General features: G+C 40.9%; 2 protein-coding genes across 3 annotated transcripts; one reads left to right on the forward strand and one right to left on the reverse strand.

Annotated features, from left to right (window-relative positions):
• The first annotated feature begins 33 nt into the window (after nt 1–33).
• LOC128737774 (uncharacterized) lies at nt 34–1,822 on the forward strand. Its single transcript, XM_053832480.1, has 4 exons — nt 34–92; nt 149–1,114; nt 1,180–1,440; nt 1,503–1,822. Exons 1-4 carry the CDS (start codon nt 39–41, stop codon nt 1,797–1,799), a joined length of 1,578 nt encoding a protein of 525 aa, XP_053688455.1. The 5' UTR covers nt 34–38; the 3' UTR covers nt 1,800–1,822.
• Nucleotides 1,823–2,486: 664 nt separating this feature from the next.
• On the reverse strand, nt 2,487–4,553 carry LOC128735055 (N6-adenosine-methyltransferase MT-A70-like protein). Of its 2 annotated transcripts, none has more exons than XM_053829525.1 (3): nt 4,257–4,553; nt 2,718–4,197; nt 2,487–2,655 (listed from the first exon to the last, which is right to left on the reverse strand). In XM_053829525.1, exons 1-3 carry the CDS (start codon nt 4,462–4,464, stop codon nt 2,541–2,543), a joined length of 1,803 nt encoding a protein of 600 aa, XP_053685500.1. In that variant the 5' UTR covers nt 4,465–4,553; the 3' UTR covers nt 2,487–2,540. The 2 variants fall into 2 exon arrangements, with proteins under 2 accessions (XP_053685500.1, XP_053685499.1); XM_053829524.1 differs by having other exon boundaries at nt 2,718–4,206.
• Nucleotides 4,554–27,179: the final 22,626 nt, after the last annotated feature.

The raw sequence follows: 27,179 nt of genomic DNA on the forward strand, positions 1-27,179 counted from the left end.
GGGGAGCCCAGTGAAAACGGGTTCGGCTCAGGAAAATAATGGTGATTTCAGATGAACATCAGTTTTTCTCAATAATCGATCTTCCGAACGAGGTAAGCAACTCTTCGTATTGATTGTTAGCATCGTAAAATAATTCATTTGATTGCAGATTCAGCTGCAAGTTTTCGAATACTTGGACTTGAAAACTCGATTGATTGCGTCAAGGGTATGTCGGCTTTGGAATGCTTTGGCCTTTACTGGTCGGTTGATGGGCGAGATCTGCGTTCACTTGAATTTAAAGGAACGGAATCTGGCGCGGACTATCGATGTGCTGGGCAGTAGTGCTAGACGATATCGTCATGTTGTGATAAACTTCAGTAATAGTAGTTTTTCTTCAGTGGACACGTTAGCGGATATCTTAAGTGTGAATGATGCTCTCGAAACCTTGGTACTGACCGGGATATCTAGGATAGAAACCGATCAATTGTTTAAATTGTTGGAGAATGTACCAAACCTAGTCAGAATGTTCCTGTTGGGAGACGCTGTGGACGAATATAGTAAAATGAATTTGCTGGAATTACCAAAATGCCACGTTACCGGAATACCTGTCGGAGCACATCCACGTTGGATTGAAACATTTCCCGTGGATTCTTCCGTGGTTCTTCGTTCGCTTGATAATCTCTGTTTGTTGTCTCCGACACTCTCTAGCTCGGATGGACTTCAATGCATCCCCTACATTTGTCCTAACATTAGGCGGTTGCAGATTACTGGGACAGATGCCTCCGTGGCGGCCATGTTCGAACACTTTCACAATAAGTTGGAAAAAATATCAATAATCTCTCCACAAAGAGATTTCTTCCTACAATTTTGCAACATAAACTTCCCAAAGCTGTCCTCCCTGTACGTGGACCGAATGGAATTGCATGACCAGGAAAGTGTAACCAGTGGCATAGCGTTCTTTACCGAGCGCTGTACAAACTTGGAACGGTTAGTTCTTCATCCAAAGTTTATGATACGGACACCGATATTTACAACAATCTGCACCAATTGCGTTGCTCTTCAGAAGCTGGAACTTAGCCTGGACTATCTAGATGGAGATGCCCTGAAGAATGTCACCAATCTTCAGAACCTTAAAGTAACGAAAAACTTCTATACTGATTCATTGTATCAATGTTACAATTTGAATATGTACTGTTTTAGGCGCTCACATTTCAGGGTACGGCTTATTTTCGTGAAACCGCACGCTGGCCGTATCAAATAGGTTCCTTGGTGGCGGTGAAAATAGCCGGCAGTCGGTTTCCACTGACGCTGCTGGAGTTTATAGCCGACATAGCTCCAAATCTGAACGCGCTAGCGTTGGAGGATGTCGAAAATCCGGAGGAAATGTTTCGAATTTTGCCGTCGATGGTTGGACACATCCGTCACCTGGAGTTGGGTTATTCTGCGCGGTTTGAAAGACCGGTGACTTGAATGATGATATTGAGATTTAGATGTGGCACGCTTACCGATTGTTACTATTTCAGCCGTCATGTCATCCGTCTGGACTGCTGCGCAGTCTAGACAATCTGGAGACGTACAGTTTGAGGCGAGTTATCATCAAGCATGGTATACAGGGGTGGCTGCAAGATGCTCCGCATCTGAAGTGGGTTTTACTAGCGAGCTGTGCAACGTTAACCGATACCCATCTGGTGATTCTGACTACCAATTGTCCAAAGTTGAGGCAGCTGACGATTCGGGATTGCTGTTCGATAACACAGAAAGGTATTGATGAATTTAAAATGAGGATTCCGCTTTGCAGGATAAGCGGTGATTGGCAGTAAGAGATTCAGTACGAGATTGATGGAAAGGCTGCTAGTTTAGACTACGAATATGTGATAAAGTTGAAAGACTATAAATAAACACTGCAAAACAACTATTTTTTTAGTTTCTCCATTCGATCTTCTCCATTCGTTAGCTGCATGTTTGCGAAGATTTTAAAGCGTTTTTCTTAATATCGCACCTCGGCTAACCTGTCGCTTGCGAGCCTTACCAAACATATAGTTCAGCTTGAAGCCATGCTTAACAATTTGGTTGGCAGAAAGGGAATCTATCTCCAACGTCAGTTCGACGGTGATCCCTGTCACACTGTGACGAAGTACATGCCACGCCTGTGTAGGGAAGCCGCCGTTCTGATTTTGGAGCAAATTACTTTCCAGCCATCTTACTGTCACCTCGTTTCGGGTCAACCATAAAACGTCGTTGAAACCAAGGTGAGTTAAAAGTTGGTTGAAACCTAGGTTGGAATAGGCTTAACCTAACTAGACTACTAGATTTTATTTTCCAAGAACCAACGTGAGATCCTGAGAAAACTTCTCAAAAAGCATATGTTGCTTTGATGCTACCCGTTAGTATGACACTTGATTTTCTTGTATTTGAACTTTCACCGGTGCAGTGTAGAGCTTTCACTAGAGCCTTCTTAAAATTAAAGGAATCTTCAGCCATCTATCAAAGCAATTTTCTCGCAGAGAATTACCAAGGCAATGCTTTATTTGTAGCTCCATAAAGGACGTTTTTACTCAAATTTACGGATTTTTTCCAGGTGTCATGCAATTTCCGTCCGGATACCGCTTCTGAAAGGAGCTTATCAGCTCAGGATCCACCAACCTGATTCCGTCCAGTTGATTTCCGAGAGTTATCCTGTAAGTGAACATTTTTCATTACATTACAACCGCTGTCACCATTGTAAAAATTGTACCTACCAGTTGGGTTGAACGTTATGCGGTCTCCCGAAAAGTTCGATCTTCCTCGTTCCTGGGCTCAACCGTTCAATAATGCCATAGATTTCGTCCGGTTTGTGACTTGTCGCTCGCACTTCAGCCACAATAACGTCGCAATCCAATCCACGGTTCAGGTTCGGCGGGTTTCCCTTCATTCCAACCAGACAGTGTTCCTTGCCATGATTCAACCAATGCCCCGTTCTTCCGGTACGGATTATCCGTTGCAGCTGGTTGGTTTTAACCCAAATCAATTCGTCAACCCGTTCGTAGCCCCACAGTTTCAAACATTCACGACCCAATTCCATCGCACGGCCCGTTACCCACAGAAAGATAAGTCCATCGTCTTGCAAAGCCGGCACCCCTAGTTGTCGCATTTCATCATCGGACATGGTTCCATAGGGTAGTTCCATGTGTATATCCCAGGGTGGATCGGCCATTACTACGGCAAACTTACCAAGCACAGTCATATCGAGATAACGAAGGTCACACTGAATCCATTGAGGTGGATACAGAGTAGCGCAAGGATCGGCTGTCCTCTTAGAGAGCGAACCCTCACCCTCAAACTTAGAACCTGTATTCTGTCCTATATACGTATCAACCTCATAGTGCACGTACTTGCAAGTATCCATATGAAAACACGTATTCAAAAAACTACAATCTCCCAGCGACTCATCCGTATGCGATTGAATAATTTTCTTAAAGTGCAGCTTATTACATTGGAACTTATCTTTATCGTCAAGTTCTTTTTTGATTTCCACAATCTCAAATCCGTTGTTATCGTCACTGATAATAACGTCGTCATCGTCCTCTTTCTTCAGGTGAGCATCGTTTGCAGCTTCCAACGATCGTAAACACTCGATCCGGGTACCATGCGGACAGAATTCCATCACCTGAGCACCGCCCTGCGATTTAAACTTTTCCGCCAGCGATCGCTCCTTTGCGGTAGGCTTCGTAAGCAGTTCGAGAATCTCTTCGCCAACCTTTTTACTCTGTTTCTCCCTTGTGGAAGGCATCGAAAGCAGCGACATAATATCCGAAGTATCACTCAGCATGCTTGATTCGCCGGCTTTTTTGAGTGCGCCCTCCTCCTTGACCAAGCACCCGGACGTTAGTCGAGCCATTTTTGAATCACAGTCTTTCTCTTCCTTAATAGTTGCCTTCCGTTTGATGCTACCGTCCCGTTCGTTGTGATTGAGCTGCAAGTCCTCGTACAGCGACTGCAAGCTGCCATGCTCGGCTGAGATTACTTCGTAACCTACGACCCCTCCGATGCTAACTTCCTTCATGTTGACCAAATTCTGACCGGCCAACTTCTGTAGATAGTACAATATCGAATCGCTGGACGTTGGGCGCAGAATGCGCTTTTCAACCTGCTGTCCAATCTGTGACGAATTGGTTGGTAAAATAAAACTGCGGTCCGCCAGAACCTGAACCAGCGTTTTCTCGATCTCCGTGTCAACATCTACGAAAGCTAAAACTTTTCAGTTTACATCCGGAATGCAAATCATCATACTTTCTTACCTTGTTCCAATTTAATCGCAGTCAGTAGGATTTTACTTTTATCGTCGCCACCGGAGTTGCCGGCTTCGGTTTTAATCAACCCGACCACACTCGGTCCGGGGCTGCTTCCGCCGAGCAGATCCTGGCGTTCTTTTTTACGCTTCACCAAACGCTCCCGCAGGGTGTTACGTTTTACCTTTACCGCTTGGATCTCTTCCCAGGAGGACATTGTGTATGCGGATGGGACACTAACTAATTCTGGGCCTACACTGTTGTGCAATTATATGGGAGGATTACAACAATGTACTCGGTCGGAGAAAGTTCTGTTGTGTTTACAGTGCAGTACAGAGTACATCACCACTTTTAGGCTTACACCGTTTAGAGACGCGATTCATGCAGACTGGCAGTGTGGCCGTAAAGTAAAATACTTCACTTCTAAAGTGAGGGGTACGTCAACGGTGATTTATTACAATAGGCTAAAAAAAGCGAACTGAAAATAATGTTCTGCAATTAGGCTAATGTCTTAGGGTCGCTCGTCTTTTAACGAGATTATTAATTTCAATAGAAAGTTCACTGAAATAGGTCATAGAAAATAATTGTTAGCACGCGCCCATTTCTAGCAATTTTGGGGCAAATGAAGCGTATTTTACACAAGCTTTCTTGCTGCAAAACAGGTCCAAGTCAATATCTCTAAACCATATGTTTGGCCTTATTTCAAATAATTTTTTCTCGATAACGCGACAGGCGAATCGATTCGGGTTTTTTTGCATTGTAGACATTGTATTTTATACTAATATTTACAATTTTGTTTACATATGGGAACCTTTTCCCCCCTTCCCTACGGCTCCTTGAACATGATCATTCGAAAAAAAAACATGAATTGCGGTACCATGGATTGGCGCTCGGGGGATTATCCGAAATGAAAAATTCTAAAACGACATGAAAGTACATTAAATTATCTTGTCTTTGACCCATCCTTTTTTGAAATTCGAACGCATAACAAAATGGCGGACATTCAAACATAAAAGTCAGTTTTTTATCCAAAAAATTGATTTTAAACTTTTCTAAAAAATACATAAATTGCAATATCGAAAAAAAGGATGGACCAAAGACAAGACAATTTTATAACATTTGAAACAAGAAAAGAAGCTAGAGAATCGCTAGAGCCGTTCGTGACATATTTATGGTACCGATTTTGAAAACCTGGTTCCGAGAAAAACGGCATTGAAGTTTTTATGCGCTGTGCAATCGTTCCAGACATGCGCGGTACAAATAACTGTAACTTTGTCATGTTTTGGAATTCATCGAAACGGCTTCAAACTCATATGCTAAAAATGTTAATCTTTTGATATAAACAATAAAAAAAAATTCGATTTTTTTAAATTAAAAAAGTACTATGCCCCCTTAAGTTAAAATTAACATTTTAATCTTAAAAACAAAACGGTTTCTACGGTTTCTAAACGGTAGCATTCGATGATAAAGTGTTTGATTACGGTACACGATTCATTTTTGTTGTTTAAATATCAGATTTTAGTGAGAAAATTGGTCAACAAAAAAAACAGTTGCATGTCGTCGTCAAACATTTAATACCAGACTTCACAGCTTTCACTCGATTTTTGTCACAATCTTGTCTAAATTATGTTAATCTGTTTTGTTTATTTGTTCAACTGTGCTTACTTTTGATTGAGTAACATACTAATAGTAATAAGTAATAATGAGTATATCTCGTTCGAGTACTGTCGGTTTTGTTCTAGTTTAAATTTTTAAAATGATTTGAAATAATAAAAATCTGATATCTTTCAAAATTTCATTATTTCTCAAATTTTCCAAACATTTTATTAAACTTGATGCCTCCAATTTAGTTTCAATTTTTTATTACCCAGTTAGGTAGTTTTACCATCACAAATACAAATTTGAAGAAATTTTTTTAGAGGCATCAATAGATTGTAAAAATTCAACTCACTGATAGGCTAATTGTTTCCTAAAACCACCACCATTCATCGCATTGCTGCGAACGCAGATTGATTCTCACGGACTATTCATACTTACTGTGTAATGCGAAACCCTAAGGCAGCTTACTTCAAACATAACCTGTTCCTGATTGATTATTCACCCTTCGCCTTAAAATTGTTGCAATTGTCGGGGGCTCGGAGGCCCCCGAAACGCGCTCGTAACACATCCTTCGATCCGTGGTAGCTTTGATCAGGCGCTTCAGTTGTCCGGAAAACCGTACTCGTGCATTATCTGCCATAGCTGTTCGCGTTCAACTGTATCGTATGCTGCTCTCAAAACCACGAAAATATGATATGTACTCCCAACTTTTCTGAAGGATTTGTCAGAGAGCAGAAACTTGATTCGTAGTACTTGATACCGCTCTACGAATTCTACGACGAGGTAGACGACGTAACAAAATCTGGGAGAGCATCTTGCAGGTGACGTCAACCACCGTAATACCGGTTGCCTTTTTTGTAGATGGGACAGACTACACCTCTCATCCACTCCTCCGGTAGTTTCTCCTCCTCCCAAACCGTTAAAATTATCCTGTGAAGTACCGTTGCTAGCGGTTCTTGGCCATTTTTGTACAGTTCTGCCGCGAGTCGGTCCTTTCCAGTGGCTCTATTATTCTTCAGCTGACCGATTTCTTGCTGTATCTCCTCGAGATCGGTAGCCGGCACGCTGTTAGTGTTTGAAGGTACTCCTAGGTTAACGTCCGTTGCGTCTCCTTCTGTTATATCGCCATTGAGATGTTCATCGAAGAGCTGCTTCCACCTGCTGACTACCTCGCGCACGTTTGTGATTAAATCTCCTCCGTCGTCCCTACACATGTCAGGTTTAGGTGTGTAGCGCTTACGAGTTTGGCACTTGCGCGTGTCACTAGCCCGGAATCCTGGTCAACTCATTCCGCGTTCGTCTATACTTGGCCAAATTCTCCCACGTGGTAATGCTTAGACGGTTTTTTCAAGCTCTTTTTTTCATCTCCTCCGCTTGTTGGCATTCCTTGGCACAACACTGTGCCTCCTTTCCTGTTGATATACGACCTTAGTTTCCACTGGGGCTGGCTACCCGATCTCCGTTACCACTGCTCGTATTCCGGCTGGTACCATGATGAGGTAGAGAAAGGATTTTGGACCAACCAATCAAGAACAATACTCAACTTAGTTTTGTAGATAATAATAAGCTCTATAAGTGCCTTAAACTTAACTTTTTCATTACCGTGACTGAGGTGATACGGTCATATACGTAGAAGTAAATAAAATTGGAGGACAAAGAGCAGGACAGCCCTGCAAGAAGATCCACCGGATCATTCAAACAGGAAATCCAGGAAACTTTCCCCTTTGCAAAATGCTACGATCAACAAGCATACGCCGCTATACCAATTTGACAATGCACAAAACCACTATCAGACAGATAGTATTCATGGATTTGACGATATTCGTCAACTCGGACACGTCGTAAAGAAAATGGCTCTATTCGGCAGCTCAACCAGCACCGGCAGAACAGATTGAACGTGTCCGATGGCTCGACTAGATCGAAAGCGATTTGCGACTTTTGAAACGCTTGGAAAATTGGCGACGAGTACAACTAGCTTCGTAATTTTTCTGTACTCTAACAGCTGGGTGCCAAATTTCAAGTGTGTAAGTGTAGAACAAACTTTCTTCCGGAGGGGTAGGAGGATGTTGAACCCCCACATGGCGATTGTACGTTCGAAAGCCTTTGCAAGGAATACAGAATTGCACCTTCAGGTAGGCACCCCGAGATCGCGAATACCCTCGAAGCGCTGAAGAACGCTTGCTTTTTAATTTACGTAACTTGGCCATTTGTGGCACTTTTATAATTTTTGATAAAGACTGCCAAATTTGGATGCCCCGGAGTACGGCAAGTGGAACCTTGAAATTGCACAGTTAAGGTTCATTCAACTGAGTAATGTCCATCAATATTTTAAAATTCTTGCAGCAGAATTGCCGAGGAATTTTCATAATCAATACCTTGGTGCCGTTTTCCTTATTTACCGGATCAAGCGGGACTAACATTTAAATTTTATTAGAAGACATAAAATAGTAGAAAATTGCGTATGCTTAATTAACCAAACGACCATACCTTAGTCTTCGCTCTTTTATCAGGGGTGACATTGCGCATCTCGTTTCGAGTGATTTTCGTTCGTTTCGACCACGTTAAACAAATGGGCGTCTCGAACGAAAATCACTCGAAACGAGATGCGCAATGTCACCCCAGGTTTTGGCCAGCAGTAGGGCCGACTTGTCTAGTCGTTGCGTCGGTATCTTGATATAGATGATATAGATTGGTAGGCGATAGACGAGAGAATATGTGTATTGAGGATAAAGGACCATTTCTTCAATTATAGCATTATTAATGGGCACTGCCCGCACGAAGGTAGACCCGATAATGAGAAAGAAGCGTTCTACACGAGGTTGGAGGCAAGGCACGACAGCTGCTCGTCACGGGGCATCAAGATCGTCATCGGGGATATGAACGCCCAGGCCGGTAGGCAAGAAATGTATAGACCGATGGCAGGATCCCATAGCCTGCACACCGACACGAACGATAACGATCAACGATGTATAAACTTTACAGCTTCCCGAGGTAAGGACATCCACAAAGCCACCTGGAGATCACATGACCAACGTACAATGAACCAAATTGACCACGTTCTCATAGAGGGCCGGTTTTTCTCTAACAGCACGAACGTACACTCCCGACAGGATGCGGATATTGATTCTGACCATTACCTAGTAGCAGTACATGTGCGCTCAAAGCTGTCCACCGTATACCGGATACGTCAAAGCCGCCCTCCTCGGCTGAACATCAGGCAGCTAGATAACCCGCAAGCCGCCGAGAACTACGTGCGAGTACTGAACGAGGCACTGCCTTCTTCCGAGGAATTAGGTGCTTCAAACCTCGAAGACGGTTGGGGCAGAATACGCTCGGCCAACGGAAAGACCGCTACCGCGCACTAGGTATTGAGACTCGGAGTACACAAAATGATTGGTTTGATGGGGAATGCCAACAAACGGTGGAGGGGAAAAAACTGCTTGGAACAATTATCTAAGTATTGCCACTAGAGAGAACCTGGCCAAATACCGACGAGCTAGGAACCAGTAGATCACGATCCTGAGGAAGAAAAAGCGCCAAAAGGAGGACAGAGATCGTGAAGAATTAGAGCAACTATTCCGAGCTAATGTCACGCGCAAGTTTTATGAGAAGGTGAACCAAACTCGGAGAGGCTACACACCGAAACCTGACATGTGTAGGGACGAGGGACGGAATCTAATCACAAACGAGCGCGAAGTGGTCGACAGATGGAAGCAGTTCTTCGATGAACACCTCAATGGCGAAATCGCAGAAAGAGGCGAAACGGAAATTAACCTAGGAGCGCCCGTGGAAGATAGTAATGTCCTAGCACTGCTGCTGAAGACCAATAAAGCCACTGGGAAGGATCGCCTACCGACAGAGCTTTATAAACATGGCAGAGAAACGCTAACAAAGGCTCTACACTGGGTTATTTCGAGGATTTGGGAGGAGGAAAGGCACCGGAGGAATGGATAGAAGGAGTGGTTTGTCCCATCTACAAAAAGGGTGATCGACTAGACTGCTGCAACTATCGCGGTATTACGCTGGTAAACGCCGCCTACAAGGTACTCTCCCAGATCCTGTTGCGCCGCTTGTCACCGATAGCACAATAGTAGGGAATTATCAGGCGGGTTGCATGGGGGCTCGTGCAACTACGGACCAAATTTTTACTATCCGACAGATCTTGCAGAAATGTCGGGGAGTACTACGTGCCCACGCATCACATCTTTATTGATTTTAAAGCCGCATACGATACAGTCGATCGAGACAAGCTGTGGCAGATAATGCACGAACACGGTTTTCCGGACAAACTGATCGGCGACTGATCAGAGCTACATTGGATCGAGTGATGTGTTTCGTACGCATCTCTGGGACACTCTCGAGTCCTTTCGAGACGCGGCGAGAGTTAAGACAAGGTGACGGTTTATCCTGCATGCTGTTCAACATCGCTCTTGAGGAAGTAATCTACGAGCGGGCATCGAAACGAGAGGCACGTTTTTTACCAAGGGTAGCCAACTTCTAGACTTTGCAGATAGCTTCGATATCATAGCCAGGAACTTTGCGACGGCGGAAGTAATCTACGCCAGACTGAAAGCGGAGTCTAGGAGAATTGGGCTAAAAATAAATGCGTCGACGACCAAACACATGAAAGGAAGATGCTCAAAGGAAACAAACACGCGTTTCCCACGGACGGTAACCGTTGACGGCGACGAACTAGATGTGGTAGAGGAGCTCGCGTATTTGGGATCGCTGGTGACCGCGGACAACAACACTAGTAAGGAGATCCAGCGGTGCATCCAAGCGGGAAATCGGGCCTATTTTGCCCTTCGTAAAACGCTATGATCAGGAAGCGTATGCCGCCGCACGAAGCTAACAATGTAGAAAATCCTTATTAGACCGGTAGTTCTTTATGGGCTTAAGCCGTGACGCTGCTCACGGAGGACATACGCACTCTTTCCGTGTTTGAGCGGAAAGTGCTGCGGACGATATTTGGTGGAGTACAAACTGAAAGCGGAGAGTGGCAGAGGCATATGAATCACGAGCTACAGGCACTGCTTGGGGAGACTCCCATCGTACATCTCGCGAAAGTTAGCAGGCTACGTTGGGCCGGACACGTCGTCCGGCAACGTCACGTCACGGCAACCCCCCTCCCCATTCACTACAAAAAAATTAAATATTCATTCTAACCTTTTTATTTAAAGCTATCAAATGAATTTCAGCAAATAGAAAAAGGAAAATTTTCGAGCTTATAAGTCGGATTTTGAAGATCGCTGACAAGTCGTCGATTAATGTTTCGCGCATATCCACGCCCTTTACATCCATCCACTCAAATTCGTCTGACCTAGTTGAAAGAATCAGGACTTCCTGCTGACGTCTTGCAGCAACACGCCTTGGAAGAACTTTTCTGACGGATTTTGTCATTTTGTGTATTCATTCAATCGTGCAATCATTCAACACTACCCTAGATGCGAAATTTAATCCGCAAGTGGCATAAACTCTATCCTTCAGAGAGCTTTTGAGTGAGAGGCAGTATAAATTAGACCGAAAAACCTTAAAAGCAGCCGTGAACTTCGGTATGAGTTTTTGTTCATCGACTGAGTTCAGCACGAATATCAAGGGAAAACATTGCCATGGGTCTCTGGTAGCATCCCGTAACCCTTAAGGAGTTTGTGCGACTGCTATTTGCGGTTGCAAAAATCTTTTAGGCAGGATGGTACTCAAGCAGCTCTTCAGCGGTGTACTGCATATTCTGTAAAGGCTTAATGGAGAGTTCATACTACATAGAATAAATGAGTCCTGTTCACACATATATGTTAAAGTTTTCATTCAAAAAAATTGCTTTAAAATCCATCAGTACGTTGATTTTATAGAAGCCTTCAATAGTTGTATCTTAAAATGAAGGCTAAATATAATTTCCCGAATAAATTTTCCATTTGATTTTGTTTCATGTGACGTCACATAACTTCATACCCCCCCCCTCCCCCCTACGTCACAAATCGTCACGATTAGGCCTCCTATAAGCGTGACGTACTTTGTGGATGCCCCCTAATTGTCTGTTAATAAAGAAGGGTCACGTCTAAAGATATGTATATCCAAGCTATCTTTTTTCGTGTGACAGATTTTATTGTTGTTTTTATGCCTTTTTAAGTTACTTTTCTTATTTAATTTATGTGTTATTTCTTGTTTATTTTTGAATATTTTTTTTGTATATTGTGATCTACCTTGTGATCACAATACGTTTTGGTCACTGGGCCAGCTTGAATTAAGTCATGTGAAACATTGTCATTTTTTTGTTAATATTGTTAGTAAATGTCTGACGGCAGAATAAACGTCAATCCTCCATGCTTGCATGTTTGAGGGACGTTTATTCTGTGTTCAGTAGCCTGAAGCTGGTGTCCGCGAATATTAGAGTTATTTATTTGAATTATTTAGTTTTGTTGAATTATTTGTTTGTTGCATGCAATAGTTTTTGAGTTCAGTTAGGTTTAGTACTAGTTTTAAGATCAAGAAAATAAAAAAAATCTGCATGCAACATTTACCATAAAAGTATTCTTTAAAGTTAAATTTTGCTCGGGACACCAACTCGATATTGTAAGCCCGCCGTTTTGTTTCGAAGAACAGTCATCGAGTTGCTGAATCGTCGGGATAGGAGAAATCACTCACACCAACAACCTTGTGAAGGTATAAAAGGCGGCACGATGGCGCACACGAGGTCTGTTCTGGTCTATAGAACTCGGTCCATGGAGTGAAGTCCAGTGGCAGCGTTAGTCGATTAGTCAGTGTCGATCCGCGTTTTAACAATTCCAAACTAGTGGGATCTTCTGATCCGAAGCACGATCCGCCAGAAGGCTACACGGACGTTATTTCCTGGCCGGATCAGTCGATTGGGGTGAAGTGTAGTACCGTGAACGTACCATATTCTGCGCAGTTAAGACATTTTTATGATTCCTCCGCTATTATAAGTATTCTAGAGTTAAATTGATAACGTTGATGGCAGCAACATGTAGTGCTACGGTCTATAATATGAAGGCGAATATCCAAATTCTGGGAAATTACTAAAATCAGTGTTTATTCGTGCGCTTCTGGAAGGCTAATAATCCGTTTTACAATCGATGTCACCTTTTTTATATTCTTGTATTCTATGCTATGCCTACTATTTCTCCTACAGCTCGGCTATCCTGACGAAATACATCGTCCTCGATGTGCATTATTGTAAATCATTGTCTGGTGGTTTCCATAATTTCATATTTGTAGGATCGAATATGCCAGTGAATGGAATACGAGTAATCTGGCATCCTTCCACATCAGTAATCACATAACGATTGTTTGGAAGTACTTTTTTAATTATATATGGACCTTTAAATTGTGCTTGTAATTTAGTTGATCCTCCAGGAATAGCATGGTTAGGAATATAAACCAAATCTCCTTCTTGGTAAACTGTATTCAATTTACATTTCGCATCATATTGCTTTTTATTATAGTTTTGAATGGCTTTGTTTATTGCAATGGCTTTTTCTCTAATTTTTATTAAATCTCTTATCTCAGGATTTCTTTGGAAAATATTTTCTACTGTGTTACGGTTTCTTTGTCGTACCCCGAATAAAACTAGAGAAGGTGTGTTGGCAATCGAGCGACAATAAGTATTATTTATAAAATGCTCTGTATCTAATAATATTGGACCAAATCCCCTGGAAGGATTACCATCAATTATTTTAGCTAATATGGGTCTAAGCACTCTATTGAATCTTTCAACTTGTCCATTTGCTTGTGGACAAGCAGATGCTGTTAATATATGTTTTACTGAAAATTCATTTATAAAATCCTTGAAACTTCTAGACGTAAAGCAGCTTCCTCTATCTGACACTATCTGTGAAGGTGCCGAGTAATTATTGAAATAAATTCGTAAGCATTTCAAAACTTCACTTGTATTGGTCGTTTTACAAGCAAACAGTTTAATAAATTTTGAAAAGGCATCCACTACTACAAAATATATTTATATTTACAATTCGCTAATGTTAACGGTCCAAAATGATCTATGTGAATAGTATGAAACGGAACGTCTCCTTTTTCAACAATATTTAAAAACCCATCTTTGTTAAAATTTTTTTTATTAAAAACTATACATTTCAAACAATTTTTGATATAATTGGAAATTTGTTCCTTCATACTAGGAAACCAATAAGAATTATTTATTAGTTCGTATACTTTCTCTGTTCCAAAGTGTCCAAAATCATCATGGTATATTTTTAAAATTTGATTAATCATGTTTCTGGGAACAACAAATAGAAGGTGCTTATTTTTTGCTTTTCTGTAGACAATTCCATTTCTTAATTCAAAATGTTTATCTTCTTGTAGACCTAGTTTAGTTTTAATACAACTTATTTCTTGATCCTGTAACTGACATGCCATCAGTGCTCTTTCAAAATCATCATTTTCTACTTCTATTGAATAAATAGTCGACATTCGTGATAAAGCATCAACATGTTTCATATCAGTAGAACTTCTGTGAACTATTTCATAGTTATATTCTGATAAAAATATTTCCCAGCGTGCAATTTTGGCATTTATATCTTTCTTTTTCAATGTTTCCTTCAAAGCTACACAGTCTGTAACAATTGTAAATTCAATTCCTTGTAGATATATATGAAAGCGTTTTATAGCATTGACAACAGCTAGAGTTTCTAATTCAAAAGAATGTAATTTAGCTTCACTAGCGTTCGTTCTTTTGCTGAAGTACATGATTGGATGTAATGTTCCATCAGACTGTTGCTGCATTAAAACACCACCAAATCCTACTGAACTTGCATCTGTATGAAGTTCAGTTTTCGCAAACGGAGAATATATTTTCAAAACTGGTTCCGAAACTAATTTATTACGCAATGTTTCAAAAGCATTTATTTCCTTTTCTGTTAAACAAAAATCTTTCTTGTCATTTTTAATTATATCATACAACGGTTTAGCAATCAATGAAAAATTTCGAATAAATTTTCTAAAGTAACTTGTAAGTCCCAAAAATTTGTTTACTTCGTTAATATTTTTTGGTACTGGAAAATGATTCATACATTCTACATGTTTCTCACTAGGGTTGATTCCATTTGAAGATATCATGTAACCAAGGTATTCGATTTTAGTTTTGAGAAATGAACATTTTTGCAGTTGTAAGTGTAATTGATTGTTCCTTAGTACAATGAAAACTTGTTCAAGAACTGTGAAATGTTCTTCAATTGTTCGTATAGCAATCAATATATCATCCATATAAATTTTAATATTACCTTCTTGTATTAATTCTCGAAAAATGGAATTAATAAAGCGCATAAACGCAGAAGGTGCATTGCATAAACCAAACGGAACACGAGTATATTCGAATTGTCCGAGATGCGTGACAAAAGCCGTGTATTTTTGAGAATTTTTATCAATATGTAAATGGTGGTATCCACTTTTCAAATCTAATGTAGTAAAATAATTTCTGTCTCTCAAGGAATCCAAAAGATCTTCAATTAAAGGTATCGGATAACGATCTTTAATTGTAACTTTGTTAAGCTCTCGATAATCAACACACATTCTCCATGTATTGTTGTTTTTCTTCACCAAAACAATTCGGCTGGCATACGGAGAACTACTTTCTTTTATAATTCCTTCTTTTAAAAGATTTTCAATCTGCAATTCTACCTCTTTTTTCTGACTGTAAGATAAGCGACGGGGTGTAAAATTGAATGGTTGTTGATGCGATACTTCTATTTTCATGATATAAATATTATGCGGTTTTCCTTGGATAGGGCCATTACAATAAACATTTTCAAAGAGAGATTTAATTTTCGAAATGTCTTTGATATCAATATCATTGTCACCTATATTAAGTTTATCTGACTCAGTTTCCAAAAAGGTATCTGTGCTCACCTCTATATTATAAATTTCAGGACAAAAGTCAACTTCGACTGCATTGAAATTCAAAGGTTTTCTGGTAAACTGATTTCGTTTTACTCCAAATTGAGCCGATGATCCATCGTATTCCACCACTAAATCATTTCCCTTAATAAAATCAGATCCCAATATGCACATAGGACGCATTGTAGAGTCAGGAACTATCTTAAACTGTAAAACATAAATAAAATTGTCGATTACAATTTCAGTTTCAAAACATCCTAGAATGGTAATTTTTGACTTATTGAGACCTACATAATCGAAATTATTAAAAACAGTAACGTGAAAATTAGATGGAACAAAGGAACTCTCAATTAAACAAATTGGACTACCGGTATCGAAAAGAGTATTGCAACTTTTAAAAATGTTTGAAAATCTAACTAAAATATTAAAGTAAACTGTTTCTAAGCTAACCCTACCTTGATAATCTACTCTACCTCTCGAATAATCTTCATTTCCGCATGCTCCAGTTTGTCCTCCGGGATGGCGTGTGGATTCTTCTGGCTCGACAGCTGACATCATGTTTCTGCTCGAGTTTGAAGTATATCTTACATTCTGTTGATTTTCACGGTATGGCCGGTTAATAGTTTGTTGATTGCCATTATATCCTGCTTGGCATCTTCTAGCCACATGTCCACTTTCACCACAATTGAAACAGACGATTCTGCTGACTTGTTCACGAGGTTGCGGGTTTTTCGACGATTTCCAAATCTCATTTTGTTTCATTTTCAATTGACTTTCATAGCGACACAGGGCTGACAGTAGTTCACCAACAGTTTTATGTCCTGCAGTACTCACAGCAAGTTGTAATTGACGATCAGGAATACCATTTATTATGTACTTCATAATTGCAGTTTCACTTAAGTCCACTAATCTTGCTTTCGTGATGACATCGTAGGCAAAATTTTCGTAAGATTCGCTTGAAAGTTTGTACCTATTTATCAGGAGACAATGAACATCGGCTTCATCCAATCTGGCTGGAAACGCTTGTCCAATCTTTAATTTGAAGTCGGTCCAATCTTCAATTGCTTCTTCTACTCCTTCAAGCCACAATTTTGGCACTGATCCCAGTCGCATTGTGGCATAGTGAAGAACTTCTTTGGATTCCCAATTATAAATTTCTTGCATTCGCTCGATTTTCTGGATCCATTTCGTCGTTGTTATCTTTGCCGGATCGAACTCAGGAATCAGGCTTCGGACGTCCTCGGGGTGAAGAAAAGCACGTGAAATTCTCCTTCTTGGCTCAAACATTTCAATTGGTCTTTCTTCAGTTACTGCACCACCAATTCTTCCTGATATACTGGAAGCTCCAGAATTCGTTATTTTATTCGACTTTTCGTATCTTACTGCTCCCACAGTTGCGTCAATTTCATAATTAGCTGCTCCTACAACGCCAGTTCCACCTCTGACTGCTCCAACAGTCATACCAGCAGCTGCACCAACGGCCCTGGTTTCCTCACAAAAACTGCTTGTAGTTCTAATTCCATGTTGACGACCTTGTTCCGATTCCAAAGCTTCATCAATGGTTGAATGGTTCGACGAATTTTCTGTTGCCAATAATCCTTCGCTTGTTGAAAAATTTTGCTGCATTATCGACCGTTTTGGGCGCTCACGAAGAATCATCCCACTTCTGAAAATTGAAGGCGAATATCCAAATTCTGGGAAATTACTAAAATCAGTGTTTATTCGTGCGCTTCTGGAAGGCTAATAATCCGTTTTACAATCGATGTCACCTTTTTTATATTCTTGTATTCTATGCTATGTCTACTATTTCTCCTACAAATATATGGTAAAAAACATGGGAATTATAAGTCGACCAACAATTGAGTATATCTTTCGTTTTGTAAACTTATCCACGGTGCCTAATTCTGCGCACTCTCTTGCCCATGTTCCTAATTCTGCGCATGTTTGTTCCTAATTCTGCGCACCTAAAAAGTAACAATAAACATTCATACCATGTAGTTTATGTCTTTATACGCTGAAAGCACATCAAAAATCCGACATTAGCCATTACCATGATTAAATCCATTATCTGGCCTTCTTGTGCTGTCCAGGTGGCACAGGAACATTATTATCATTTGGATTGGCTTATTTTAAATATTTTATTGTCGATAACGTGAAGGGCGAGTTCATTCGGGTTTTCTGTATACTGAACATTATACTTTAGACTAATATTAACAATTGTGTTTTCATATAGAAACCACTTCCCCACTCCCTGACAGTTCAATGAAGTTCGACTGTCAAAAAAAATCAGAAGACATGGTTCCATGAATTGGCGTTCGTAGGTTCGGACCCCGAGCCGTAACACAGGATTCTAATCAATGCAAGTTAAAGGTTCTACTTGAATTTCTATGCCTCTATACCTCAGCCATTTGGGAGAAGTTGCGTATTTTTTCGCGATTTCTTCATAGGATACATTACTGCGCAGAATTTGGAACATGAATAAAATATCTGTGCTTAAATCTGCGCACTACTGCATCGCATTTTTCCAACGAAAACAAGGCATGCAATCACTCTTTTTGCCTAAAACATGACTAAAACTAATTATTCTTTCTAATTATGCTGGGTAATTTGATCATTGCAAAGAATTTCGATCATAATTTTGTTAATTTTCTAGAAGGACAGTTTTAGCGTTGGCGCTAACGACGTTGTTTTCTGACATATAAAATACTTTCAGTTCCACTTTAATTTATTTCGCTGTCAAATATTATGGCCCTTTTGTGAATAATGGCGTAATATTCAACAGAGATTTATAAAAAAATAATACAATGGCCATAGTTATGCACAATGTTGAAAAATACATATATAAAGAAAAATGCGCAGAATTAGGAGCTGCGCAGAATATGGTACGTTCACGGTACAAGTAAGCACGTTTCGAAAGCCCAATCCCAGGAAAAACTATACAGTGTACTGCGAGTGCGACAAAATGTCGGTGGCAACCATTTTGGACGCTAACTTTGAACAATGGTGAGGACTGGTGCTTTTATAATCGCCCCGACACCTAAAACGTTAAACCCTTTTTCGACTGTGCAAAGTCGATCGCGAAGTTATGTGCACGATTACACTCCCGGACCCGAAACGCTAGGCCATACGTTACACAGCCGAGTTGCCACCCTCGATACGGCTTGCCAATGCCGTCAGTGCCCGTGCCTGCTATCCGTGCCAGTGCCCTTCGTCAGACCCAGTCAGTTCCTGCCGTCGAAGTTCCTGTTCCGTTCCAGTCGTCAAGATCCTCGGTTCCTGTATGTCGACCACCGTTCGTCCCGGCCGCAACGAGACCGTAAAAGTGATTGAAATAAACAAAATTATACCAAGTAAGCGACATTTGCCTTTCCCACCATCAATAGTAATAAAATAAAAATGTATGGTCTGCCTAATTTAGCTGTTTTGTGTGTCATCAAAATTACATGAAAGTCCTTTAGGTTAGCTTGTCCACTAGTTAGGGTAACCAACCTATTTTGGACCCCATCAGCAGCTGTACATAATTTGGACACTTACAGCAAAATCAAATGGAAGTGTCCAAATTATGTACAGCTGTTGAGGGGGTCCAAAATACGTTGGTTACCCTATCGTTTGAAAGTTTGCATCGCACACGCTCAGTGACCCAGACACAAGATAGGATAGGAAAGAAATGCCCCCGAAATAGCTCCAGGAGACCCCAAGAAATACCCCCAACAAGTCCCATACGTAACAATATTTCAATCATTTTGGTGCTTTATTTTTATTTTTCGTATCAGTTAGGCCATTACAAATATTTAAAAAAGTTTTTGTCCCTTCGGTGCCACTGAAGGGGGAGGCGAAAAAAAACAAAGAGAATTTTTTAATCGAGCAAAAAAATGGATTATGGGCATTTTACTTAAAGATTAAACGTGAAAACCAAATCTAATCTTGCTTTTAATAAATACGTTGTTATTTTTCATGCAAAAATCTAGGAACAAAAAGACAAAAACGAAAGAAATTTTTTTGGCCGAGTTTCGGAAATTCCACTGTTTGAACTTCCATTTCTATTTCGTGCTAGAAGCGTCAACTCAACTCGTACACTCATTTATTTTATATAAAAAATTAACTCATATCTTACAAATTATTTTTTTGCCCCCCGATTTTTCAAGCCAATTTCCAAGGGGGGGGGGGGGGTGACGAAAACTTTGAAAATGATTTGCAATGGCCTTATCATTGATGTGTTTTTTTTGTTATTTTTGAATCATTCTTCTATTATTGTTGTATCATGTTAGCGCTTTTGTATCATTTTCGTATCCTTTAGTTCATTTTTAGTCATTTTTTTTGTTCCTTGCTGGGATCCTTGGTGTGTCTTTTTGGGTAGTCAATTTTTAGTTATTATTTTTGGCTGGCCTTGATAAAGCTACGGGCTAATGTGGAGATCTTGTAAACGAAATTTTTTTGTATTCGCCATTTCGGCAGAGGATCATTAGTGGTTTGAACTTGGTTTTGTACGTTTGGGTAGCTTAGTCTGGTACATTTCCACTTAAAAAGCATTCATGGTTGTTTACTTGAATAAAAACTGATTGTTATTGTCACTTCTTTCAAACATTTTCTGTTTCTATATAAGAATCAATTATTTTTTCGCATCGTAATTTATGTCCGACCAATCAGCTTCAGTAGAGCTCACGGGCGGAAATCCTTCGGGAAATGAGTTCCAATAGATTCCACTGATACCACTCAGTGTTTTTCAAGCTTGCTATGTATACAATCACACCAACCCACGTGGGTTCGGCGGTTGGTGAGTTCCATTCGTGCCTCGCTTCGGCATGCGGTACTCATCGTCCAGCGTCCATCCTTTCGAAGCTTTTCGAAGGATACATGAATGTCAATGTCGTTCTGTGCTTTTTCCTGCTAGTCTTCTGTTGACCGTCGTGGAAATTTGTTCGCTCCAGTAGAAAAAAAAACAGTGCACTCGATTGCAAAGTTGTACGCGTGCTCCTTAGTTCCTCCAACCATTGCTGGTGTATAGAGCAATTCAGCTGATACAAAACAAGGAAAGCAAAGGAAAAAAACGAGCAGTGCTTCTTTTGCGCCGTGCGCTTCTTCCGCTGAGGCACCGTGGAAGGGTTTTTTCCACAGCAAAGTGGGAGGAAGTGATAACGTTAAGTGTAAAAAATAGGAAAAATAGTGTGCCAGCTTTCACAAGTGCTGCGGCAACTATTAATAGGATTACCATCTCGATCACTCCGTGGAGAAAAAGCTGTACTGCGTCTGCGAAATAAAGAAATAATAAATTTCCACATTCTCGCTCCGGTAAATCGGATCAATCGATCCGAACGGGAATCGGATCCGGCTGGAGACTGCCAGCTGTCCGGAGCAAGGTATTTTCCTGGTTAAAGTTTCCGCCCGCTCGCTCGTCGAGGAGTGGTTGGCGCGGATGCTTGAATAAATAAATTCTGCTCGATGATTTTCCGACTTTCGTTCCGCTTGCGGCACAAAAGGCTTGAACAAGTTATAATGGTGTCATGTATTTACTGATCTGTGATTTTTCATCTGTGTCACTTAAATTAGCCGCATCTATATTTTTTCTGTATTCAGCATAAGCAAACAAAGTTAGTAAGTTGCTGAATTTTATTATGAAACGTGATTTGCTAAACTTTTTACAGAACCAATAAAAAACTTTCCAGAACCCCAACAATAAACTTTGCTTCTTAGTAACGTGTTAATGGCGTTGAAAGTTTTAGACATTTTAAGCTAGGTACTTACCCCGTCAAGAGCTTGGTTAATAGAGCAATTTTAAAGGTCAATCCGTTTTTTTGTTCTGTTTGTACTTCCACTCGACCTTTGCTGCGAAGCAAGCATCGTGCTTCATTAGACCGAGCAGGGAGCGGTTGTGAAACTTTATCAACCTTTCCCATCATTGAAGATACACACAAAAATTACGCCCAATTTCGCGGAAGGGGAAACGCCGAACGCTAGCTAGCCGAACGTTTTCAACACTTCAACGGATGTACCCCGCACAGAAGGTGCTTGAATAGCTAAAAACATGCCGGACGAAAGGAAAATCGATGCCTATGGTAATTATTTTGTCGGTTGGTTTCCCTTTCGTAACTGAGGATGTCTAATTTATTATACTTTTTAATTTCGGTCTGTTGACGCAAATCAAAACAGTAGTGGTTTGTAATCTAAACTTGAATGCTAGGAAACGGAAGTTGATGGGATTGTTTATAAGTGTAGTGGACTCGAATCAACTCGGGACAGAATTTTGTGAAGCTTATGAATTTGATACAACTTTTAGTAAAAAGATACACAATTTTTGATATCTAATACAAAATATTAGCTTAGACCTGAATCAATTCTTGGTTAATTTTTGGTTACAAAATCCAGTTTTAAACTAAAATTGTTTGGCGATTCTTAACTTATCGATAAACTTAATTGGATTTTTTCAAAGTTTAAAAGAAACTTTTTATATCAAAGCAATTAAATTAAAGTTGCTCATATCTCTAGTTTTGAATCCGAAAATTCATTTCACATCTCTATTTCGCAAGGTTGAAACTTATACGGACTATGTACTATTCATGAATTACGTTAAGATAGATATAATTCACCGTATTTATATTACTTTAATTTAATTTACTTTTGTTTCGATAGTCTGCTCTAGATGCTGCACAAACCGGTTCTCTATTGAAAATATTTTTCGCTTCTCCTGACTACATGTCCAGCCCAATGCGGCATTCTACGCAGTGTTATTTTTACTATTTAAGCATTCATGCCACTACAATATGAGTTTATCGCAGAATTTTCCGCTCAAAAATACCGAGTACTGGTTCATCTACCTCCTTCAGGAGCCGTACTTCTTATCCGTAAAGGGTCACGTTCTTTGCCAACTACTTTTTTTGGCAATGTTGATGAGCAGTGAGATTGGCTAATTTAAAAGGCCAGCTATACGGTCGATCCCGATGATATCAACATCATCTGCAAAACAAGCATTATGTGCGGTCTCGCAATAACATTACTGTCCCTTCTAAGGTGTGCCCTTCGTACTGGTCCTTCCAAAACCAGATCGAATAAAGCGTTTGAGAGAGCATTCTTTTGCTTTAGTCCGTCCAGCGTCGGTTGAATTAACTCATTTTCGCCGAAACACCGCATGTTAACCACTAATTATCTGTCACAGCTCATTTAGCTTGACTCAAGCGTACGCCACCTTGAAACCTACAAATATAAGATGAATCTGCAAATTGTACTCCCAGACTGAGAACTTCGCCGATAATCACAATCTAAACAATTAATAGGCACTTTGTATGCCGAATTGAGCAATCTTATGTCTCGATAGTTCCTACTATCAATATGGGATAAAAACTACAAGGTATACAGCCCTAAGGGTTGTACGAAAGGGTGACGTAGGACTCTATCAGATCAAAGACTAATGTAAACTGCATTTCTGACATATGGGGTTCATAAGTACAATGCCTGCAACCTTTGAGACATAGAAATTTCTTTTAAAAATCACTTGTGTGCATCATAAAGGTTGAAATGGTAATGAATTATCCTCCTACCGCAGGGATAAGTTAGAGGAAATTTGTATTTCATTTGTACGGGAGTCTCCCCTCTTGGAAGAAGAGGCCTCAGTACACCGTAGAAAATTAATCCTGCCTTCTGAAACACACGCATGCCAAATTTGGTTTCATTTGCTTGAATAGTTCTCGAGTTTTGAGAGAATTTGTGTTTCATTTGTATAGGAGCCCCCCCTCTTACGCCCCCTTAAAATTGCTCTCTTATCCCCCTAAAAAATTGCTGATCATTTTATCTATCCAACGACATATAAATTGTACAGTTTCGTTCAGTAGTTTAGTAGTTATTAGCATTTGAAATCTTTCATTCAAACGTTACACTTCTATTTTCGTTTTCATAAAGTGCTACCCAGTCCCAGTATAGTAAACAAAGACGTAGTCCTACGTCAAAAAAGATCGACCAACTTATGTTGTACAGTACAGTTGCTCGATTTTACTTTTCAAAGTTCGGTCAGATACCGTCCTTCCGAACAACCTCACTATTCTTCAGTGCACTAATAGTTTTCTATGGTTCAACCACGCGTCATTGATTTCTGGGATTTTAAAAGCAGTTTTATGCTCAACACAACAGATCTGTTCACAAAAATAACCATTTTGTTCTGACATAGGTACGCAAAGAACAAAATGAAAACAGTCGTGAAGTCGTTTTCATAATATTTATTTTGAGCATACAAACTGGTTTTGAAATCCCAGAAATCAACAATGCGTATTTGAACCTTAAACATCCCGCACATCTTGCCTGCCGCTTGCAATTCTATCCCATTCTGTTCCTGTTATTCGCTGCATTTCCATTTCTTCCCATCAGAGCCGGGCGTTTAGACCGGCAAATCCGTGCGGTCGCACAGAGCCTCGCGCTTGGTGATGATTTGAGAAAAATGTTCAAAAAATTATAGCTGGACAATTCCTGGGCTGTTCAGATATATTTGCATAATTTTCATTGTTTCCTTTTCTCTTTTATTCGAATGTATAGTGACGTTAAGTGAAAAATCACTCAAATGCCAAGAGACAGCACTTTGTGCTTTGCTTGATATTGAAGGTGCTTTCGATAACACGTACTTCGTTTCAATTATTACGGCTCTCTTTGAAAACGGAACCGACCGAAATACAATGACCTAGATTCAAGCAATACTTTCGAGTAGAGAAATCACAGCATCGTTGGGAGATACATCGGTCACGATGATCAAAGGATGTCCACAAAGTTTTCTCTCCCTTGATTTGGGCGCACTACTTCACAAGATATCGCAGCTTGATTATGCGAGTATTGCTTAGGACGTCGGCGTAGAACTTATCAGGTATCAGCATCTTTGGCTCGAGCAGCACGTTCCTTACAATGAGATGGAAGATTTGTGCCTTGCCCATCTTGCCCGTGTCATCATTTACCTGATAAGGACGGGAAGGAAAATAGGAGGAATAGGAAGGGGTGGATGAAGGATTTGGACAAACACAAACACATACATACCGAGAGATTTTTGTACCCCCGAGGGGATACTGCAGTCCTTGGTAGTTAATTTATCAAGAGTACACCCCCTGGGGGGTATACTCATCTATTTATATAAGAGGCTTATATCTGTACCGAAAACCAGGTTTCTGACAGGGCATCATAAGAGGCTTATCGGTAACTAAAAACAGGTCCCTGACAGGACGTTATGCTTTCGTAGCAATGGGTTGTATTCTCAGTCACCTCACTGTTTGACTGCTGGACTGCTCGATTGCTCAACGGGTTGACTAGAATGCTCGACTGGACTGGTCGATTAGACTGCTCGATTCAACTGCTTAATTGGACAGATAGACCTGACTGCTTGATTGAACAGCTCGAGTGAACTACGCGATTCGACTGGTTGACACATTTGCTTGACTTACTACTCGACCCGATTGCTGGACTTAACTGCACGATTGAACTGCTCGACTGGACCGTTCGAGTCGACTTCTCGACTGGACAGCATGATTTATCTGCTCGACTAGACTGCTCGACTCAACTGTTCGATTCGACGCTCGAATCAATTGCTCGACTTGACTGCTCGAATGAACTGCTTGACTCAACTTCTCGATTGAACTATTCGAATCGGCTGCTTAACTCAACTGCTCGACTAGACTACTCGATTTGATTTCTCGACTCAACTGACAGCTTGATTCAACAGCTCGACTAAACTGCTCGACTACACTGCTCGACTTAGCCACTCAATCCGACTGTTCAACTGCTTAACTTCACTGTTTGATTGGACCGCTCGACTTAACTGCTCGATTCAACTGTTCGACTTAACTGCTCGACTGAACCGCTTGACCTGACTGTTCGACTAGACTGCTCGAATAGACTACTCGATTCAACTGCTCGATTGGACTACTTGACTTAACTGCTTAGTTCAACTGCCCAACTGGATTGCTCGACTCAACTACTCGGCTGGGCTGCTTGACTGAACAGCTTGATTTAACTGCTCGATTAGACTGCTCGATTTGACTGCTCGACTCAACTGCTTGACTTATGTTTAATTCGACAGCTCGACTTAACTGCTCAACTGGACTACTCGACTCAACTGTTCGACTTAACCGTTTGACCCGACTGCTTGACTAAACCATTCAATTCGACTCAAGTGCTCGACTAGACTATTCGATTCAACTGCTCGACTGGATTGGTCGATTTAACTGCTCGACCGGACTGCGGTACTGAACAGCTTAACAGTAGACATATAACCTATGGACATCATCAACGACGAGTTATACTGTGACAGCACAAATATCTCGAGTAGTCAACTCAGAGATAAGGCATGCACTTATTGGCCTATGCAACAATATGCATGCCCTGGGCATCAAACGAGGATTTGTCATACCAGTTTTGCTGAAAACAGCAAAGTTCTGGTTTCCAATATCCGTCGAATGAAAGTACCCCTTGCGAAAATATGGCTCCTGAACCAATGCGATGGTGACAGAGCCATTAAAAAGTTTTTCGCATAAATACAAATTTGCTGCCCGTTTGCGTTGAAGGTTTATTTGTGCAACTCTAACTACTTGACTAGCGGAGTATATGCACAAACAATCTCCAACACAGATCAGACAGAAAATTGTAAGCGAAGCCATTATTATTGGCCAGAACGCACTTGGCATTGGCACTTGACAGTTCCATAAGGGAAATGGGATAGGACTCCTATGTTGTTCCCACGAGACGCAAGGGACAACAAAGATCGACCGTACCAGAGCCCCGCATGGCACAGTAGGGTCAAGATGCCCAAAGCACTCCGTTCGCGACTGGCATGTTTTCACCCTTCCAGCCATCCAGTTATCGGCACGGAGGTACACGGCTCCTGATTTGCCGACTCTTACGGTAGGGTCAGGTCCCGTGGCTCAATTTTTGTCTAAATGTACAATTCGGCATCCGCCGTCAAAGGGCACTCTTTCTCTATGCTAATCCAGCAGAGAAAATAACTCTCCCTCGGGGTGCCCATTCCGCGCAACCATGCCCTCTGAAAACACGGCGAGAGTGTTTCACCTTCCCTGTCTATGAACGACAACCAAGGTTGCGCACCATAAGGTGCGCAACTTTGACTGCCGTACCCCAGCTGGTACCACGTGGAGGTAGGTGTGGGGATTGACTACTCATGGAACAGACTGTTACATTGCTTTATCCCAGCTTGAGAATATGCATCACGCAGCTTACTCTCTCGGTAGTAATACTCTGCGCTACCAACGCTACATAGAGCAAGAATGGTTCGGAGTGGTATCGTGTCGGCAATGATCGGTGTCTTCTCGATTGTGGCCGCGCGCTGATAATGCGGGTCGCTAACCTCAGTCAGTCGTTTGCAGCCAGTTGAATAAACGTGTCTTGGTCAACTATGTGTAGCAAGCTTCAAGCTTTGCACAATGGCGACCGTGACAGGACCGTTTTCTGCTTTTACAGAATGCTAGAATATGTATGAAAGCATTGTTCGGT

This window comes from Sabethes cyaneus, chromosome 2, assembly GCF_943734655.1.
Source record: "Sabethes cyaneus chromosome 2, idSabCyanKW18_F2, whole genome shotgun sequence".
Lineage (NCBI taxonomy): Eukaryota > Metazoa > Arthropoda > Insecta > Diptera > Culicidae > Sabethes > Sabethes cyaneus.

Excerpts from the sequence above, each read along its gene's own strand:
- LOC128737774 (XM_053832480.1), top strand. The coding sequence starts at position 39 with ATGGTGATTTCAGATGAACATCAGTTTTTCTCAATAATCGATCTTCCG. Across the intron at positions 93-148 it reads TAATCGATCTTCCGAACGAG|ATTCAGCTGCAAGTTTTCGA; the intron begins GTAAGCAACTCT and ends ATTTGATTGCAG. Across the intron at positions 1,115-1,179 it reads CCAATCTTCAGAACCTTAAA|GCGCTCACATTTCAGGGTAC; the intron begins GTAACGAAAAAC and ends GTACTGTTTTAG.
- LOC128735055 (XM_053829524.1), bottom strand. The coding sequence starts at position 4,464 with ATGTCCTCCTGGGAAGAGATCCAAGCGGTAAAGGTAAAACGTAACACC. Across the intron at positions 4,207-4,256 it reads TGCGATTAAATTGGAACAAG|CTTTCGTAGATGTTGACACG; the intron begins GTAAGAAAGTAT and ends GAAAAGTTTTAG. Across the intron at positions 2,656-2,717 it reads CATAACGTTCAACCCAACTG|GATAACTCTCGGAAATCAAC; the intron begins GTAGGTACAATT and ends GTTCACTTACAG.